We start from the raw sequence: 22,421 nt of genomic DNA, 5'->3' as shown, positions 1-22,421 counted from the left end.
TTTTTTAACATATAATAATTTATAAGACATGAAAAAGTATTTTTCTGACATATTTTGACACCTAATTATATGTTGAATCTCATCAAAGAAAGTGTTTAAGCGTGTGAAAAATTTTAAAAAATGTTTAATTTCACAATTTTTAACTGTAATAAAAAATTTTTATCCTAATTATATTTTTTATTGAATTTGTATTTTATACGAAAATTATTATTATAAAATTATAAATGATACTTTTCAAATGTTACTTTAATCTCACTGTTAGAATCTTTAACGATATTTTATTTTATGATTTATTTTGTGATAGAAGCTAATAATAGCTTCTTAAAGTGTATCAGTAACATGTTGACTAATGTAGGGGGTTAATCAACGTGCATCCAATAACATACAATATATAGATTAACTGTAGTTGCCGTCGCCGTCCTTCACTGCTGTCTGGTATAACAGTTCTTTTAAGATTCTCCTTGAATTCTTGCGCTTGTATTCATTTATCGCAATAGGCACAGAACTCAGAAGGGGAAATCTTGTCACGCCTTACTAGCGCTGCTACGTTTTACTGTGATTTGTGATTTACGTTGGTATGCTTATTGCTTACAATGAGCACCCTTACAATAAGTTGCGCTGCGACAGTTCCTTATTGTACTTGCTGTGATTAACATCCAAATAATATCATTGACTTTTATTAACTTAGTAGTTGCATACTACTGTGAAACATTGAATGTAATGGAAATCAAATTCTTAAACCTTCTTGGCAAGTAGAGAATATTAATAATTTTAAATACGTTACGACAGTGTTAAAATGTTGATGAATGATTAGATATAAATTATTTTTTAATAAATATTTTTGGACATTTAAATAATTATTAATTTTGGTTAGGTTAGTTTGTTCTAATACTTGATTTTCTTTTTCATTCATTAAAAAAATTTTATTATAAGTAACCCAGTAACTGGTGATATTTTTTCTATCAGTAGGCATTTTATTAATATATGAATATTTATGTACTTAATATTTATACATAACAATCTTAAATAAAAGCTTTGTTTGAATAACTATAAACCTTCCTTTGTTTTCATTTTGTAAGCTTACTTTATATATACTGTTGTTTGTTTGAAGGCAATGTTATTATTGAGGGATTTTGGAATTTTGCCAATCATTACGTAAGTTTCTTAGGCTTTCAACTATAGAGGAAATATTATGAACAGTAATAATTTGTACATATTTTGGTATTCTTTCTTGTAATATATAATTTTAATAGTAGGTATTAGAAATATATACTAATGAATTCCTTTTATAAAAATAATTTAAAATTTTATCATGTAACAACCTTGTCTTGTTATATCTTTATTTATTTATTTTATATATCAGTTATATAATATCATCAAAATTAAAAATTTATTTGTATTTTATGTAGTATATAAAATTTTTGTTACAGTTTTATGAAAAATAGATACAATTATTCAGCTTATAAGTATATTCAAAGAATAACTTTAAGTAATATTTAAATATGACAAATGTATTAATTCGATTTGATATTATTTAGTGGTTTTTAAAAAATTTTTATTTTTAATACATTCAAATTATTTTACTTGTAATTAATAATTATAATTAAAAATCATGGGACTAATATAAATTTAAACCAAAATTAATTATAGAAGTAAATTACACAAATGATTTTAATGTAAAGCTTGTAGGTAATATTAAAAATTATTATTTTAATATTTTTACAAATATATAAAATAAATATATGAAATACTATTAGACATTATTGGTATAAAACAAAAATACAGATGTAACCTTAAAATAGTTGGAAATTATACTAATACAATTACTTATTTTGAGTAAAATAAATTAAATCTATAAGTTTTTGTATCAAATGAATAACAAATTTATGAATAATAATACAGAAAACTATTTTTACAATATTTTATTTAATTTATATTAATTTTGAGTAACAAATTATTTTCGTTTTGACGTAATATTTGGTGACTTATGTTAAACTTTACAATTAAATGCTTTACATTGTACTTAATAAATATGTTTTATAATTATTGAATTGAAACATTAAATTCATATTACCTATTTCATTTCAAATACCTTGATCTTAATATTAATATAAAATATTTTGAGTTATGTTTAATAATCTGAAAATTAAAGTTTCATAAAGCTGTTAAACTTATTTATATAAATTCTGTTAATATTCTATTTATGCACGATCATCTAAAATAATTGTTTAAAACAAAATAGTTATTTATAAATATTTATATATCAAACCATTTTAATAAATTTGTATGTGAATATATTTAAACATACCCAAATATATATAATTGAATTTTATTTTAGTATATATCAACTTATAATTTCAAAATTGTTTACACTTTGATAAGGATATATATCTTTGGTTGATTATCTATTGCTAATCATATTTTCCAAATATTTAGTACAATGAACTTTAAATTTTTCTACTAAAGCTGTTGCAAGTTGCTCAAAGATTAGATAAAAATAGTATTTGAAATTATTTAGATAAAATAAAATTTATGGAAATATAATTTATGGAATTATATAGATAACATTAGTTAGAAAAAATGGGTCGATTTTTCTATTACTTCAATATAACTATGATATTGAAGTATTTCAAAAATTTTCCATTTAAGGAATTTTAATTTTAGTTCTTAACTTTTTAGCCAAATTTCAGTGAAACAAAACAAAAAATATTTATGAAAAATTTTATTTTAAGGTAAATAGTGAGCAATAATTTTTGCAATGAAATAATTTTTTTTAATTTGATTTTTAATTACTTTTCTATCTTCTATCTTCTATTAAAATTATTAATAATGTGTAAATAAAACTTAAATATTATCTAATAAATTATTAACTTACACGTATTTATGAATTTCAAATGTTTCATTTTATTTGAGAAATTTTTAAGTAAAATGTAATATATGAAGCATTATTAAAACAATTATAATTGCATTACAGTATTAATTGAAAAATGAATACTGAAATTGTAATTTTATTTTAAATCTAACAAAAACACTTATTTTTAATATTTATTCATGAACCAGTTTAAAATAATAATTCAAATTACCGTTTTTCCAATTAATTGAATATTGTTCATATTAAAGGTTAATTTTTAATATAAAGAAAAATTATTTTATCAGGTTTATATTTTTCTTTTATGTAAATCTAAATGTATAAAGTATATTATATATATTAACGTGTACGAATAAATGTGTAACTCTATGAATATAATATAATATCTATAATAAAGCCAGTAGAGAAATTTACAAAATAGTTTTATAATTATAACTATTAAATTTATTATTATTTTAAAAATATAATTATAATTATATATTCTTTTTAGGTAAATAGAAGATTATAATATTAAAAATGGATAGCAAAATTCATATACAGAAACCAAAAAATCCTAGAGAAGGAGCAAATCCACTCAGTGTATTAACTTTTAGGTAATTTACAAGTTATAAAAGTAAATTTAAAAAATATCATTACCATTATTATTGTACCGCTAAAATCAAATTTTTTTCTATGTATATATTATTTATTTAGTGATAAGATAAAAATCTATTTGTTGATGTAATTAATATAAATCTTATATTTTGGAAAATAATTTTTCTTATAATTCAATAATAAAATAATAGAAAATTAAATTGATTCATTAAAATTTTAATTTATTAAGACAATTACTATAATAAAATTGTAAGGAGTAGTAAATTATCTTATCCAACAAGGTACTTCCATGTGTGTAATTATGACACAGCATGAATTTGACTAATACCACTCATGTATGCTATCAACGTAAGAACAAACTCATTTAGATTTACAATTAGTCTTATTTATAGTCACTGTATTTACATAAAATAAGAAACAAATTTATAAAAAGTTATTTAAAATTTAATCAAGTATTAAGATTTAAAATGGCATTTATTTTATTTACTTTGAAAATAAAATTATTTGTTTTTAGTTGGCATACACAATGGTAATATTATAAATATACACAACTTCATTTTTATTAAATACTATAAAAAATAAAAGTCAAAATAATAAAAGGTATATTTATATGCTTTAAGTATACAAGTTTCAATAATTTATTGAATAAATGAAATAAAGATTATAGTATATTATTTTTATTTATTAAAACGAAAAATTCACTTTGTATTTATTATATAAAACTATGTTAATATGACAATATAGAAATTTTAATAACCATTTTTCATTAATTTGTTTATTTTTGTACAAAGAAGGTTTATTATTGTAATATGTTTTCATTATTTTATTAAAATAATATTTTAATAATAATTTATAAATTGCCATTAAAAATATTTAATCTAAATTTAACAAAAAAATTATATTATATAAAATAAGGATAAAATAAAGTAAATTCGATTTTATAAATTAGCCATTTTAATGAAATCAAGTTTTTATTACATTCAATTAACGCGCAATATGCTTATTTCGAAAATTACCATAAAAAGTTTTTGAAATGCTAAAAATATAAAATTTTAAGTTTTAAATAAAATGTTTGTTGTTGTTGTTTTCAGTTATATTCTCCGTTTATTTTGGGTAGGTTATAATAGAGATTTAGATATACAAGATCTTTATGAGCCTCTAAATGAACATACAAGTAATAAACTGGGTGAGAAAATTGCTAAATTATGGGAGGAAGAATGTCAAAGCGTCAATGCAAAGCAGTTATCAAAACAAAAAGGTGACATAAGTATTGATGGGAATGATTCAATTAAAGGTCAACCAAGTCTCCTCCGAGTTCTTTTAAGATGTTTTGGTGCCAAAATAATGCTTTATGGATTATTGTTAGCAGTTATGGAAATTTTGCTTAGGTAATTAAAAGTAGTTTAATAAATAAAAAATTGAACAACTAGTTAATTAATATGAACAAAGTTTTAATATGATCAATGATATAAGCATTCTATCAATATTATATTTTTAAGTACATTCAATTTTGTTATTAAATACAATTGCTTTTATATAATAAATTAATATAAAAAATGTTTAATTCCATAAGTATAATAATTAATATGATAATAAGAATTATAATGAATATAAATAATATTACACAAATTAATTTAAATTTTAGATGTTAAAATTATAAAATTATAAATAATATTTGAAATATTTATTTAAATTATTTATAAGTGCTTATTGAAGAAAAATATACTTTTAAAACATTCACATTTTAAAGAATTCTAAAATTAATATTGAATTAAAAGTTGAAATTAATAAAATTAATAGAAACGAATTCACACTTCATTTTATTACTGGATTATTTTTATATTTATAACAGAATTTAATAAATTATAAAGTTAATTATATATGCAAAATTATACAAATATCTTTTTATTCAATAATGTCTGAAAATTGAGTATAAATAATAAAATATATTTTTATTTACTGTTGTCTTTATAGTATTTATAATTGATTAATACTTCTAGTTAACAATTCCATTAATTAACTACTTTATTATATTTAAGGAAATTACATTAGATATGAACTTATTTTAAAATTCTATACAATTAAACATTTTCTTATTAATGTATAGACTTTTTATTGATACAAGCTTTAATACTATTTACCTCTAAATCAATTATAATATATATAGAATTAAAAATATAATTATATAATAATATATATAATAAAAATAACAATGTATGTATATAATAAGTATTGTAATAATATTTTAATTCAAAGATATTGAAATATTTTAAGATTCTAAATATTAAATACAGGCATCTATTGTAAATATGATCATGAGCATAGAACATGTTTCTGATTCTTTAACAAATCAATATAATAAACTTAAAAGATATGAAGAATTTTCTGTGTTAATAATCTATAGAGTGATACAGTTAGTATTTCTATTTTTTTCTTGGTTACTTTAAAATAAAACACTCTTGTAAACTAATGCTCACAGAATAATATTGTAATCTTCAAAACTATTATAAAATAGAAATCGTTAATACTAAGTAATAAAAAAAATTAAATTTTTATATAATAATGATGCTAGATCATTTTAAGTCGAAAACTTTTACAATTCACTTATAAAATCAATTTAGTAAAAAATCAGTTTTATGAAAAGTAATACTAAACTTTAAATATTCTTTTTTATGAAAGAATTTTGTAATAAAATATAATATAATAATTATAAAATATTTATATGATAAAAATATTAAAAATTTGATATTTCATATAGTTTTGTTATATTTTTAATTTGCTGATTTAATAATGTATTTAACAATTTAATAATGCATTATCTAATTTACAAAACTGTTTATTTAATTGCACAGTTCAATCGTAAGAAAGTTGTTACAACTGTTGTTAATGAAATTTTATATTCTTGTTATTAAATGTAGAAAATATTTAGTAATTTAAACAAATAAAGTAGATGCTATGAGTTAACTTAAATCATCTATTTATTTGAATACATTATAGTTATAAATAAATAAATAAATATATATATATATATATTTATTATCATTATTATTTTTGTACATTTTTCATTTCTTTGATAGTTCAGAAAATTGCATTTCGAAATTATTATTGATAAATAAAAAAAAAATAAAATTAATAAATCGAATTGGTTTTATTAAGTGAACTGTTACAACTCAAGAAGCGGCAGTTCACTCCATCAAATGTGATTAATTTGTCGTCAAACCATTGCTTTTTATTTACTTTTAAATGTGATGCAGATTGATGATACGGTAACTACGCTATTATGGAATTCGACAGGGCAATATAATCATAGCATAGGTGACGTTAATCAACCTTACCTTCCTTCGGATTGCTATAAAAATTGATTCCGTTACTTTGATGAATTAAAAATTTATTCCTAATTATCATTTACATTTGAAACGTATCACTTTATTAGTATTATTATTTTATATTTGTATATATTATATCGACTATTATCATATCAATTATTATCATGAATTGTTTTATGTAGTTGAAAATTGAGAAATGGGGTACCCTAGACACGTCAGTTATAATAATCTTAATTCCATGAAATCTGATATCACGTCATCCCCTCTATGACTATCACGGCTTGATCATGCACTTGCGCAGATATTTACTTAATCTAACCACAACCTCTTAGTCAAATTTATTGCTTTAACTGATGATAAATTATCTCGCCCGTTCTCCATGCTACGTATTGGTAGTTATCAGTAACCGCCATGTTTAATTGTTTTCGTTTTAGTTTCTTATTTGATGTTAATATATACTATGATATAAGCTTCGATGCTTTTTTAATGAGATGTATTATACTTTACTTTCTACCCTACTTTTTTTATTATGTAGTATACTTTACTTTTAATTCTAGTTCTTTTGTTATGAAAGCATTGAAAATTATTATTGTAAATTTTCATGAAGAACTTTGTCATAAAGATACAATAATTATTTTTTATTTTATGACTTATTTGTTCGAATGATTTATTTTATCATAGTAAGTTCTCGATTCTTATCGCTTGTGGTCTTACCCATCTTGGTTTTTCACGCCAAATTGAGTACACATGTATGTGTAAAGTCTGTATTACCTATTATGTCTTGTTTATTTTCTTTGATTTGTATTATATTATTGATGTAATTAAATTATTTGTCATAGCAATCATTTGTGTCAACACTTTGTTTCAAAAAGATAAATGGAAGTTTTTTAAATTTATGACCATAAAGCAGGTATGAACAAATATAAAGATTTTTTACGACATAAATAATTGTAATAAAGTAAATTTGTAGTTACACAATTTTTTAAAACAGAATGTATAATATAAAATACAATATTAAACAATTTTTCTCTAAAATTATTATTATACCACATTCTACAGGCTTCAGGTTTTTGGATATTTTTAACTTTTGGACGTTCGAATAGTATTAATATTTAATACCTTTTAAATAGAAAATGAAAAAAATAGAACAAATTATTTATTATTTTTCACAATTTTGCCAATAAACTTTCACATATATATATAACAACAATCCATTTATTTTCTTTAATTTTGCCATTACGTAAATTTTTTTTCAAATTTATTGTTATTAAATTAGATTATAATTAACACATGTACAATCGTATTTAATTGTCAATATTTTAATATTGCGGTTTTAAAAATAAGCTGTTATTAAAATCAAGGAAGATTCAATAATAATAGTATAAATAAATAATAATGTAAAATAATATTTTACACTACACAGTTTTTTAGCTATATAAAATAAATACCTTTGTAAGTCAGAAAATTTTACGTTAAAAATAATAGTTTTATAATATATTCTAAGTAGGATTGTAATACTAAATTTTTAAATTTGCATAAAAATAATTTTTCGAATGAATTATTTATTTATAGTTGTTCAAATGGATCAGAATTTTTGTTTTTGTTGAAAAAAATGAAAGAATGTTACGATGATGAGATGTCATAACGCAATAAAATATAACAATCAGTTGGTATGTTATTAGCAACTATTTAAATCATAAAATTAAATAAATCATTTAATATATATCTATAAATTTTTTAAAAATATTGTATAAAGTTTATATATACGTCCTTCTATATAAAATTTGATAATTTCTTATTTTATTATTCAATTATTAAATTTTCTTTTAATTTTGTTTAATATATAAAATGTTAACTGGCTCATGTTTTCCAAACTTTGTATAACATTACTAAAAGCTAACATTTCATTATTTAATATATTTAATATTTAATATTTAATAATAATGTAATAACATTATTCAACAAAAATCTGAATTTATTTTTTAAATAATTTCTATTAATTTATGTTTTGTAAAATTTTCCTATAATATTCTCCTCTAATTCTTTACATTTTCATAAATACGTACATAATTTAAATGCAAATTCAAAAGTCAAATATATTTTAAAATAACGTTAAAGATGATTTAACATTTTCATTAATAAAAATAACTACGATAGATTATATGATTTATACATATACAACTCTAACACTAATTTGAATATTTTATATTTTGAAATTTAATGTTTATTCTTTTTAATTTATAAATTTGTTTATTCGTAAAAATTTTTTAATGATATAAACATTCTGAGACATTAGAATATATATATATATATATATATATATATATATATTATAATAGAAGAGTATACATTACTCTTATCTATTATACTCTTGAACTATGTACGCATGCATGCATGAATACATACATGTATATATATACATACATATGTATAGAGTTGTTAAGCTTTAGATACAATTCTCATTATTTTTTTTAATATCGTCGACAGCTTTGTATTTATGGCATTTCTCAGATTAATGGTTGGAAGGAATTAAATTTGATTTCTCATTATTTACTGTATGAATTTTGATATGACAGCATCTTAGATAATGTTCTGCTGACAGTACGTTGATATTTGATACGAGAAAGATATCAAATGTAAATAAAGATAAAAATTATAAATACCTAATTAAATTTTATAAGTTATCATTTTTTATTAATATTTCATTTGTTGCAAGAAGCATTTATTTAATTACAAATAAAATTAAATTTAAAATATTTCAACTGTAATAATATTTTAATATAATTTAATAATTTTTGGTAGAAAAATATTTGTTTTCTAATTCTTATATATTTATATATTGTTAAAATATTAATTTAATAATTTATTATAAATTAATGTAACGCGAATAAGAATAAAAATTTGCTTGGTCGTTTTAGATGAAGATTTTGCCATTTATATTAATTATGTTAGACATAATTTAATTTCAAATTAATATTAAGCACTTGGTTTTATTATGACATTGTTAAAACATTTGTATATATTTATCAAATATATTTTATAAACCATATAATTCTTTTATCGAAAAGTAAAAAAGCTTAATGTAAAATGTAATGGATTGAATTATACATTAAGAATTACTTATAAAATATTGTTTATATAATTTTTATATAATTTTTTTATATATGTATTGGATTTTGATGAATATTTAATAATAAATTCCAATATTAATTTAAGGAATAAATTATACTATTTAAAATATTTATTTTTGTAATTTACAATATAAATGACCGATTAAAATAATTTATACAAGCTTAAAAAATTGTATATTTTATCGATTTTATATTTGCGAATGATAAAAGTTTTTGTACTAAATTACAGAGTTTCACAGCCACTGCTATTAGCGCGTTTATTAAAATACTTCAGCATCCACAATGACAATATGATAAGTCGGGAAGAAGCCTACATATATGCTGGTGGTGTCATTCTCTGTTCAGCGCTTAATATTCTTGTTATTCATCCATACATGATGGCCATTTTACATATGGGAATGAAAATGCGTGTGGCCTGCTGTACTCTTATATACCGTAAATCCTTGAAACTATCACGTACGGCCCTCGGTGAAACAACCATAGGCCAAGCAGTAAATCTTTTGTCGAACGACGTAAATCGCTTTGATATGGCAACGATATTTCTTCATTATTTATGGATAGGACCAGTGGAAACAATAATTATTATGTATGTGATGTTTAACGAAGTGCAGGAATCAGCAATTATCGGTGTGGCTACGTTATTGATGTTCATACCTCTGCAGGGATTTTTGGGAAAAAAATCATCCTCGTTACGATTAAAAACAGCAATCAGAACTGATGAAAGGGTGAGATTAACCAATGAGATAATTTCGGGAATTCAAGCTATTAAAATGTACACATGGGAGAAACCGTTCAGTGCCTTAGTTGCAAAGGCAAGGTTCAATGAAATCAAAGTCATCAGAAGTATGTCATATATTAGGGGTGCTATTATGTCTTTCATCATATTTTCTACGAGATTATCATTGTTCGTTACTATTTTGGCGTATGTGTTATTTGGAAAACACATCAATGCTGAGATTGTTTTCATGCTTACAGCTTATTATAATATTCTACGTACTAATATGACAGTCTTCTTTTCTCAAGGTAAGTAATTAAGTCTTTTAATGGTAGTAGAATAATAGTAATAGTTAATAATGTTAATAGTAATACAATAAAATTTTGTAATAATAATGATAGATCTATAATTTTTTATTCTGATATTTTAATTTTAATTTAATACCTTTTATTTGTTGAATATATAAATAAATTATAAACATTATAACAAACATAAAAAATTATTTAACTATTAATATAGTGTTTTTACAAAATTGATTGTAAAAAATATTAATTTCAAAGATTTATTTAATGTGATAGTATTTTTAAATACATATTTATTTATTTTACCTTTATGTATAAAATTGGAAGATTTTTATAATATCAACATTTATTCAAAGGCACAATTTATAGTTGTAATGTATATTTTTTATTGCAATTAAATTAAAAATGTTAGATAATTGTCTGAGTTTCAATTAAATAGATGTTGTCTATACTATACTGACTAATAGTCAGTATCCATAACATATTTGAATACATGTTTTGTATGTTAGCAATCAGGAACATTAGAATCCTTTTTTCATTTAACAATTGCGCTGGATTAATATCAAGATTTCTTTTAAAAAAAATAGGGCACAATAATTTTATAAGCATTAAAAAGTATTTATGGCAATAATGGTATAATTATAATATTTTATAGTATAATATATAGCACAAAATTATATACAATTTAAAACTTGTAATACATGATACAATGATTATATCTAGAAGTATATTTAAAAATCAGATTTACCAAATATCTAGAACAACGTATTGGTTATACAATTTAAAAATTTTTTTATATATATAATAATTATTAAAATTACCTATTTATAACATTTCAAATAATATGTAAATATTTTCAAGTAATTGATAAGTTAATATAATAGAAAATTTAAATTAACTACACATTAAGGACGTATTTCATAACATATAGATAATTTATTTTAAAATATTTACATTATATGCATTATATTTCAAAAGAATATGTCAATATAAATTGACAAATTTATATTTTAAAAATTTATAAATTTTGTTGGCTAAATATAATAGATATTAAGAATTAATTACATACGATTAAACCTACTATTTAATGTTAAAATTATTTATATTGTTAAATATCATCAAAGCTTTTGTAAATTAATTATATAAGAAAACACAATAGATATAATAGTAATAGATTAAATAAATAAATTCATTGTATGTTTTTTTTATATAAATTAAAATATAAATTTTTTTATAAATCACTTACTTTTTCTTACTATAAAAATACTTTATAAAAACATTAAAAAAATTATTTGTTAATAAAAATAATACTTATTCAAAATTTTAAAAATAAAAAATTTCCAAAATAAAATCGTTTAATTTAAATTTTAAATAAAACTGACATCATTTTTATTTACACATTAAATAACGTGTATTAATTATCTTTATGTATGAATATAAATAAATTATATGTTAAATATTAATATTAAAAATTTTAACTATGCATTTAGTAATATATTTAACAATAAATGTAGTTGATAAAATAATTTAATAGTGAAAAATCAGTATGAAGAGTTTCATCCTATTACAAATAATTAAATAGTCATAAAACAGTGCTTGGACATGAACTTAAATAAGATAGTTTTATTTATGTATAACAGCTAAATATTTTGTATAATAGCAGACGTTCATTGTTTATCAATATTTTCTACATTTCTATAACTCATATTAACTACCCTCAAAGAAACTTTTAATTTTTGTTTGCGAGGAGTTTTTAATTAATATAATTATTCAATGGCAGTTTATTTAACAAATAATTATTATTGTATAGTACGAGATAATTTAATTCATAAACAAACAATGATGATATAATTTTTATATGGTGATAAGTTATATTCAATATAAACATTAAATTAAACATTATAATTATCAATATTTAAATAAAATTATTTTTAATATAAATAAATCTTAATAGAAAACAAAGGAACAAAAATTAAAAAATAAAGATGGATAAGAGTTCGAATTATGGTTAAGTTTTTTTACAGGAATTACCCAAGTCGCAGAGGTAATGGTCTCCATTCGACGCTTACAAAACTTTATGATGTATGAGGAAGTGTCTACGCGTGTAAATAGAAGTATGGTATATCAACAACAGCAAAAGGATAGTTCAACGACACAAAAAAAAGATAATTTTGTAAAAAATGGAAAATCCATCAGCACATGTAATAAAAAGTATGATGATGTGAATAATGTTGAGGAAAATGATGGTACAATCAAATTAGTAGATGCTTCAGCCAAATGGCATGTGTTCGAAAAAGATGATACTCTACATAAGATTAATTTAGATATAAAATCTGGAGAATTAATAGCTATCGTGGGTCAAGTTGGTGCTGGAAAGTCAAGCTTATTAAATGTTATCTTGAACGAGCTGCCTCTCACTTCTGGATCAGTTCAAGTAAATAATTAAGAAAGTTGTTTTTTTAAGTAAAAAATCAAATAAAATTAAAATGAAGAAATAAGATGATTATGAAATTAAAATAATGTTCTTTTGATAAAATTACTTTTAATGAAATAATGAAATTTTATAATTATAAATTTATAAATTTACAAGACAAGTATTTAAAATCTCAAAAATGGTATTTACTATTTAGGGCACTAAAGATTATGTTAATTTGAATTTTATATATTCTTAATGATAAATTTAAAAATTAGTTATTAATAATTGGTTTATAGCTGAACTTAATGTTTGAATATTATGAATATTATTAATGAATGTTTAAATATTATTCTTGACAAGTATTTGTTAACTTGTTTTAATTCAATTGAATACAAGTCAATAAAATTTAATTGTAATTATAAAATGTTATAAATATGAATAATACAAAATATAAATTATAAAATAAAATTATAAAATATTAATATGAAAAATATAAATTATAAAGTATTGAATTTAATAAAAATAAATACATAATTATAGGTCAATAGTCAAATTGCATATGCCAGCCAGGAGCCTTGGCTATTTGTTGGTACAGTGAGACAAAATATATTGTTTGGTAGAAAAATGGATCAGCATAGGTACGAACAAGTCATTAAGGTGTGTCAGTTGAAGAGAGACTTTAGATTACTACCCAACGGTGATAAAACTATTGTTGGTGAACGTGGAATTAGTTTATCTGGTGGACAACGAGCAAGGTAAATGTATATATATATATATATATATATATATATATTTTTTTTTTTTAATACAATTACATTTATTTCAAATAATAATAAATGAAAGTGAAACTTTTAAAGTGTTATTTATATGATATTTATTAGAAATAGTAATGATGATAAATTTTAATATTGGCATACTTATTTTATAACATACTAACAAATTCATGATTATATTATAACGAAAAACCAAAAAATATTGTAGAAGAGCTCGTCTTAATTGTAAATATATATTTTAGTATTTCTGATTTTATATTTTATACATTTATAAATTAATGATAAAACAATTAAATCCATTTTTGATCTTTAACATTGGGCAGTTGAAACTATTTTGATGGTCATCTATGACACATGATTATTTTGACATTATTCTAAACAGTATTTATTTTAAATCTTATAATTTAAAAAGGCAAATTTTAAAAAATTTAAAAAAGGTTATTAATTACAATTCTTTTGCTAAAACCGTTTTCCCTTTGTGTTGTTTATTTTGTTCCGGCTTTATTACGAATTGAATTAATCAGAATAAACGTATATAGCTTAGTTACCATAATTTTATTTATTTGCCTAACAATTTGAATTATGGTTTTATTGATTACAATTGTAATAAACATTTACCTACATTTATATCAATTTTAACAACACAACTGATCACGAGTCCAACAGGAGTTCAACACAAGTGTTTTTGAAAGTCAGTATATCTTATAATATGATTGTATTTTATGGTGTTCGCTAATTCGATTTTATATGAATAAATTAAAGTATAAAACTTTGCTGCTAGAATATTCAACTGTAATATTGATAATTCCGAAATTTCTTGCATGGTAATTTTTTTTCAAAGTTTCTATTCTTAATACTTTTATTTATATCAGAAATACGTTATTTAAACTAATGAGTTACAAAATTAAACCCTTAAGTTATAAAATTAAATGGAAACAATTCATCTATACTACGCAAAGATAGGATATATCTGTATTTTTATATTTTAGTCTATATAGACAGTGCTAGCGGTATTGCAGCCTTGGCTTCTGAAGAATATTCTTTATTCTTTTTGCGCTTTACTCGGATTCACTATAAATGCTTGTTTTTGTTAGAATAATTTCTATTTATCCACCATTTTTTAAAATATCATATTTATAATAGTTTTTGTTTACTTTTATTTTCAGATATTATACATTCATGGGATGAATTGGAATAATTAAGATGTTTATTGTTATCATATTACCGTATATTAAAATATAGTCTAAGGTTTAAAATTACTGTCTGTTTAAATAAAATATTTGTTTATATATAAAACGCGTGTTAATAACTGTGTTATTATACAATAGTAAATTAAAAAAATTTTCTTTTTAAATACAAATATTAATTTTTTTTATTCTTGTTGAATATTTACAAATGTTGATTTGCATGAAATCCAATCTATCTAATATAGTTTTTATTAAACCCATAGAATTAATTTGGCAAGAGCAGTCTACTCTGATACATCGATATATATTTTCGATGATCCGCTTAGTGCAGTGGACGCTCATGTTGGAAAGCATATGTTCGAAGAATGCATCGTTAAATATTTAAAGAAAAGAACCAGAATTTTGGTCACTCATCAATTGCAATTTCTAAGAATTGTTAATAGAATAATCGTTTTAAAGGATGGACAGATTGAGGCTGAAGGGTAAGTATTTTTTTTTAGTGTATTTGGTTTAAATTTAATTTTTATTTTTATTTATAAACTATATTTATTGTATTTCAAATTAGTCTCTATTAAAAAATTAATAGTATTTTAATTTTTAATAAATAGTTTCTTTTAATAAATTTCAATAAAAATTTGAAATATTATTTACAAATTATTGATAAGAAATAAACAACTTGGTCTTAAAATTTTGAAATTTTGAAAACTAATAATAAATGTTATCATTAATAGTTATAAAACATATATCTTGTATGAAATAATACTATAATAGCAATAAAAATGATCAAATCAATGTTTTAGTACGTTTGATGACCTACTGATTCAAGGCATCGATTTTGGACGTTTACTCGAAACTCAACCATTGAAAACATATGAGGAAAGTGGATCAGCACCTCCAAGTCGAGGAACATCCCGTCAAGGTAGCATTACCTCGTTGAGCTCCTTTATGACAAATGAAAATAACTTGTCCTTCGATGATCCAGTGGAAGAAGATGAAATGCGTAGCTCTGGTCATGTTGGAAGTTGGGTTTACAAAGGTTACTTAGGAGCTGGTGTTAATTGTTGTGTTGGCATTATTATATTCATTCTCTTTGTCCTGGCACAATTTTTTGCTAGTGCTGGTGACTTTTTTATCTCTGAGTGGGTTAAAATGGAAGAAAAATCTCCTGTAAGTACCATAAGTATTTCTTTGAAATATATATATATATATTTCAAATATTTATGTATAATCTAAAACTCTTATGTTAAACATGTAAAAAATAATATATTTTACATAAATTTGGAGAAAAATTCATTTTATTTGTTCAGTTGGTCCTCATTTAATGTATATTTTTTGTACACATAACCACTAATATTATACTGTTCAAAAATTTATTTTCTCGAAAATAGTAAAATAGATATCTTAATGTAAATATTTTTGTTTGGTTGGATTTTTAACTTATGAAAAGTGTGTAAAACAAACCATTAAACATTATTTTATGACGGTATTTAGTCATTATAATTATTTCTAATAATAAATTATATTTGATGAATATTTATTTTTATTCATTTAAACTCAATTTATTGAATCTCAATACTTACAAATATAAGTGTAGTAGCTTATTTGCTTAACAACATTATTGTTGTTTATCTAACAACAATATAAAAGGTTATTTTAATTATAAAAAGTTGTATATTTATGTTTTACTTTTCAAAGTTAACAGACATTGACAAATTTTAACATATTCTAAGATTGATTTTAAGGTATATGTAATCATTGATTATGAATAATTTAAAAATTTTTTTGTTTCAATTTTTTCAAAATCAATATTACGCAATTCAAATAACAATTGTAGTTCTATTTATAAATATTTGCCCAAATTTAAAAATTGAATGATCAGTTAATTCCATTTTATTGGCATGATTACATATAAAATTATAATTGTTTAGGAATTATTGAATAAATTATTCTGATTGAAAAAAAAAATTTTACAACCTTAACATAAAATTAAATACAAAAGTTATAAGTATGATTATAAGTTATAATAATTATTTTGATATCAATTTTAATTTAAATATAACAATTTTAATAATAAGTTTTTATTTTACTTCATAAATTATTAAGAAATATTATGAATCATAGTTTTTCTATCCTGTATAAATATCTATTCTAATATAAATTCGGATGTTACAATTAAGAACAAAATAAAAAATTTTTTAAATATTTGTATATTGATAATTAATGTTATACAATGCATTATTAAAAACATTTTTTTATACATTCTAATAAATATATTTCAAAATTATTTGAAAAAATATATGTATAGTTATATATACCTAAACTAGAAAATATGATTTTAAATGTATATTAATAACATTTTCTATATTATTAAATGTGTTTCTTAATTATATTTTTAGTTAACGAAAACATTGTAAAAATTATAATTACTTAAAAAATTAATTTTTAAACAGATTCAATTGTTTTTAATATAATATTAATTTTTCATATAAATTTATTATTATTTATTTAATATTTTTGTTTTATTTGTTAACTTAACAAAATGTAAGTTTCTTTTTTGTTTTTAGAGATATCATGGAGGAAATAGTACTGAAATATTGGACTGGCAAGGCTCTATATCTCGAGAAAATTGTATATATATCTATAGTGCCATAATTATGCTTACAATAGTGATTACTCTCATTCGTTCGTCCGCCTTTTTCGACATGTGCATGCGTGCTTCACAGAAGCTTCACGATAATATGTTCAGTTCAATCAGTCGAGCAACAATGCGTTTTTTTAATACCAATACCTCTGGTCGAATTCTTAATCGATTTTCCAAGGACATGGGTGCGGTGGATGAATTGTTACCGATAGCACTTATTGATTGCTTGCAAATTGGATTAACTTTACTCGGTATCATTATAGTCGTTGCTATTTCCAATCCTTGGTTACTGATACCCACTTTTTTGATTAGTTTTCTCTTTTATTATCTAAGAGTTATTTATATATCAACTGGACGGAGCATTAAACGACTAGAAGGTATAAGTAAGTATTATTCGCAATTTTTATTTTGAATTGTTTTTTATAAATTAGAAGTTGAATTAATTAGATAAAATATAATTAAATACAATAAAATAGATAATACAATTTTATAAATACCATAATTATTTAATAAATTGTATAATATTACTAATAAATTAAAATAACTCTAAATTTAATTTTAAGTTTATATTTCTAAATTCCTAGATAGAATCTTAATTTACACTACAAACGTACTTTTATGTTTATAGAAATTTTACCTTTTTTTAATACTGTAATAAATAATTAAATATACAAATTGTTAATTTTACTTTTATGAATTTATTTTAAAATAAAATAAGTTACAGTCCCAATATTTTTCAATTAAGAATTTTATTTAATATACAATTAGTATGTAATAATATTCCAATAACTATTTAGCTGCTCTAGAGCCATACAAAGAATAAATATCTCACTCTATTTTATTCATTAATTCTTTTCATTTCGACAATTAATAATCGAAAAAAAATTTGTAAATAGGGAAATTAAAAAATTGCAGATCTTGTCGCACAATTCAATATGAAATGAATGATAAAATGAATTAAATTATTAATTCTAATGCTATTGTAGGAAGAGAACATTATTATAGTATTTTTCAAGATAAAATCGTTATATTTTAAATTAATAACGTGAAAATTACATAAATGGTTATTATAAAGTATAATCTTTGTACATTTATATGATTCAAAATATAAATTTTATTTTTATATTACAACTTTAAAGTTTTTATTATTATATTTATTATAAAATAGTAATATTACGATATAAAGTATTACTTAAATTTAAAAATGTAATTGTGACTATAATAGTTAATTATTTTCTTTTTTAATTTTCTTTTTGTTTTATTATTTCTATAAATATTGTTTTGCACTTTATATAATATTTACTTCCTTAATTATATAAAAATGTATAATATTGTAACTATTAAATTTACTTTTAGCTCGATCACCAGTATTCAGTCATCTGAATGCAAGTTTACAAGGATTGGTAACAATTCGGTCATTTAATGCAGATGAAACATTAGTCAAAGAATTCGATCATCATCAAGATCTCCATTCTTCAGCTTGGTTTATTTTTATAGCAACTTCTCGTGCTTTCGGATTTTACTTGGATGTTTTTTGCGTAATCTATATAGCTCTAGTTACGATGAGTTTTTTCTTCTTGGCTGAAGATAATCAACCTGATGGAGGATCCGTGGGCTTAGCAATTACTCAGAGTATAGGTCTTACTGGTATGTTCCAGTGGGGAATGCGACAAAGCGCCGAACTCGAGAATCAAATGACTTCTGTAGAACGAATTTTAGAATATAGGTATTTTTTATTTTTTAAAGATTACATATTATTTAGGTAATATATTATCGTATAACATTATTAAGTATCATTATAGATTAATGTGTTAAGTTTAGATTAATATTAATAGATTAAATTGTTAATTAATAGATTAAAAATAGTATTATATTTGAACAATATTAAATTCTAAAATATATATATATAAGCATTTAAAAATAAAATTAATATATTCAGCATGATTTTATCTTGATTTTTTATCGTTATAACTTACATTAAAATATTTAATTTAAAATATTAAGTTTCTTATCTTATAACTTTCCTTTAAAAAAAAAAAGTTTAAAAACTAACTATACTTTTTAACTCAGAATATGCATATGTGCATTTATGTATGTGAATTTTTCTATACATCTAGATGTCTCTTATAAGAAAGTATAGATTATTTATTTAATTTTAACTCAATATATACATATATGTATTTATGTGTATTAATGTCTCCATACATTTGTAAGTGTCTTGCAAGAAAGTATAAACTATTAAGTTTGTTAAGACTATGAAATATAAAAATAAATAAGATAAGTGTAATAATTAGAAATAGTATAATTATATATAAGTTCAAAGCAGAAAGAAATATTCAAATTCAATTAAAACATTATAAAATTTATAGATAAATTAAAAATATAAATTTTATAAAGAAAATTTTTAATTTATTACAGTAATAACTATTAAAATTCAATAATTAGATTATCAGTAATTGTATTATAAGTAGTATTAAATTTCTAATATAATTAATTTTCTATATTAAATTTCTCTATTAAATGAAAAATCTAATCTATTATTACAAAATATTAGTAATTAACATTTTAGACTATTTTTGTAAAATATATTTCCATTAATTTTATCCAAAGTATTATAAATGTATTAGTTATTGAAATCATTTTGAAATATATGATAATTTTATTTTTTAGCAAACTTTCAAACGAACCGCCATTAGAAAGCAAACCAGAAAAGGCACCACAAGCAGAATGGCCAATGGATGGCAAAATTGAATTCAAGTCTGTCTTTTTACGATACTCACCTGTTGATCCTCCTGTATTAAATAATCTGAACTTTATCATTCATCCTAGAGAAAAAATTGGCATTGTGGGTCGTACTGGTGCTGGAAAATCATCCCTTATACAATCATTATTCAGGTAAGAAATACAACTAAAATAATAAATACAGAAAATTGATATAATTATGTATAGAATTCTTGGAGGTCACAGAATATAAAATGTAATAGCCATCTCTAATTATAGAATCAGTTTAAAATTTTGTTAATTTAATACTGTAAAGTTAAATAACAAAATCAAACATTAAACTAATATTTTATTGTATAAGTACATTAGTGTATAAGTACAAAATAATTTATATTTTAATTTTATACTTTTGTTATTTTTTCAGATTGGCTGAAAATCAGGGTTCGATTGAGATTGATGGAATAAATGTTGATGAAATAGGCTTACATGATCTACGAAAGAAAATTAGCATAATTCCTCAAGAACCATTCTTGTTCTCAGGTAGTTTAAGAAAAAATCTTGATCCATTTGAGAGCTATGAAGACACCATACTTTGGCAAGCTCTTGAAGAAGTAGAACTAAAGGAGATGGGCTTGATGGCTCATGTGAACGAAGGTGGAAGTAATATGAGTGTTGGGCAAAGGCAATTGGTTTGCCTTGCTAGAGCAATTGTAAAAAATAATCCTATTTTAGTGTTAGATGAAGCTACAGCAAATGTTGACCCAAAAACAGATGAACTGATTCAAACAACTATTAGAAAAAAGTTTGAAAACTGCACTGTACTTACAATAGCCCATAGACTTAATACAGTTATGGATAGTGATCGTATTTTAGTTATGGAAGCTGGAATGGTTGTGGTGAGTTTAGATCGTTATTTTAGTTTAAAAAATAAATGTATTTTTGAATTATTGTATTTAGAATAATTATATTTTAAAATTAATATAATTATTATTTTTCTTCAAACTAAATTACAATTAATAGATCAGTAAACTAATTTATTATTTCAAATCGGAATTTCACCATTAAGTAATCGAGATTGTTGAGCTAATTAAATAAAATTGTAACAGTAATGTTAAATACACCCTGTGAATTTATTTCTTTTGTACAATGATCATTGGTGAATTGAGTGAGAAAAGGAAATTCCTCACTACAAAGATCTCAGTATTCCTTCATTTTCTCATTTAATTTACTGAAACCTCATAACAAGAAGGATTTAATACCAAATCGTATTAATAACAAATGTTTAGATTTAATGTCATGTTCAAATTTCTAATCTAATGCAAATACTTTTCTATTTAAAAGGAATATAGCAATCAAAAACTTTTTAATGAAGTGAACAAATGTTGTTTACCCCGTTTAATTATTTTTATAAGTAAAGTTTTATTTGATAATATTTCGTTTTTATAAATATATTAAAATATTAATTTACTGAAAATAAATAAAAATAATAAAAATTTTAAATAATGTTCGCTCGCAAGATATTGTTAAATTTAAAAATATTTTGTTATTTATCTATTTCATATTTATTTATAGGAATTTGATCATCCTCATATTTTATTGCAAAAGGAATCTGGCTACTTGAAAAGTATGGTAAATGAAACTGGACCTGCTATGGCGATATCTCTTATGGGTATTGCTGAAAATGCTTACAAAAAATCTTCTAATAGAAATTTATAACATATAATTTACATTATTTAGTTATGCATC

At 21.3% G+C, this 22,421-nt stretch overlaps 1 protein-coding gene across 1 annotated transcript; it reads left to right on the top strand.

Annotated features, from left to right (window-relative positions):
• The first annotated feature begins 330 nt into the window (after nt 1-330).
• On the top strand, nt 331-22,421 carry LOC105368132 (probable multidrug resistance-associated protein lethal(2)03659). Its single transcript, XM_011507051.1, has 13 exons — nt 331-748; nt 3,360-3,462; nt 4,555-4,851; nt 10,150-10,943; nt 12,962-13,371; nt 13,894-14,108; nt 15,577-15,795; nt 16,114-16,480; nt 17,878-18,337; nt 19,311-19,680; nt 20,625-20,849; nt 21,100-21,571; nt 22,248-22,421. Exons 2-13 carry the CDS (start codon nt 3,386-3,388, stop codon nt 22,389-22,391), a joined length of 4,050 nt encoding a protein of 1,349 aa, XP_011505353.1. The 5' UTR covers nt 331-748; nt 3,360-3,385; the 3' UTR covers nt 22,392-22,421.

Source organism: Ceratosolen solmsi, unplaced genomic scaffold, assembly GCF_000503995.2.
Source record: "Ceratosolen solmsi marchali unplaced genomic scaffold, CerSol_1.0 scaffold6, whole genome shotgun sequence".
NCBI lineage: Eukaryota > Metazoa > Arthropoda > Insecta > Hymenoptera > Agaonidae > Ceratosolen > Ceratosolen solmsi.
The sequence above is the reverse complement of the archived record's forward strand: the minus strand, read 5'-3'. Positions and strand labels throughout refer to the sequence as shown.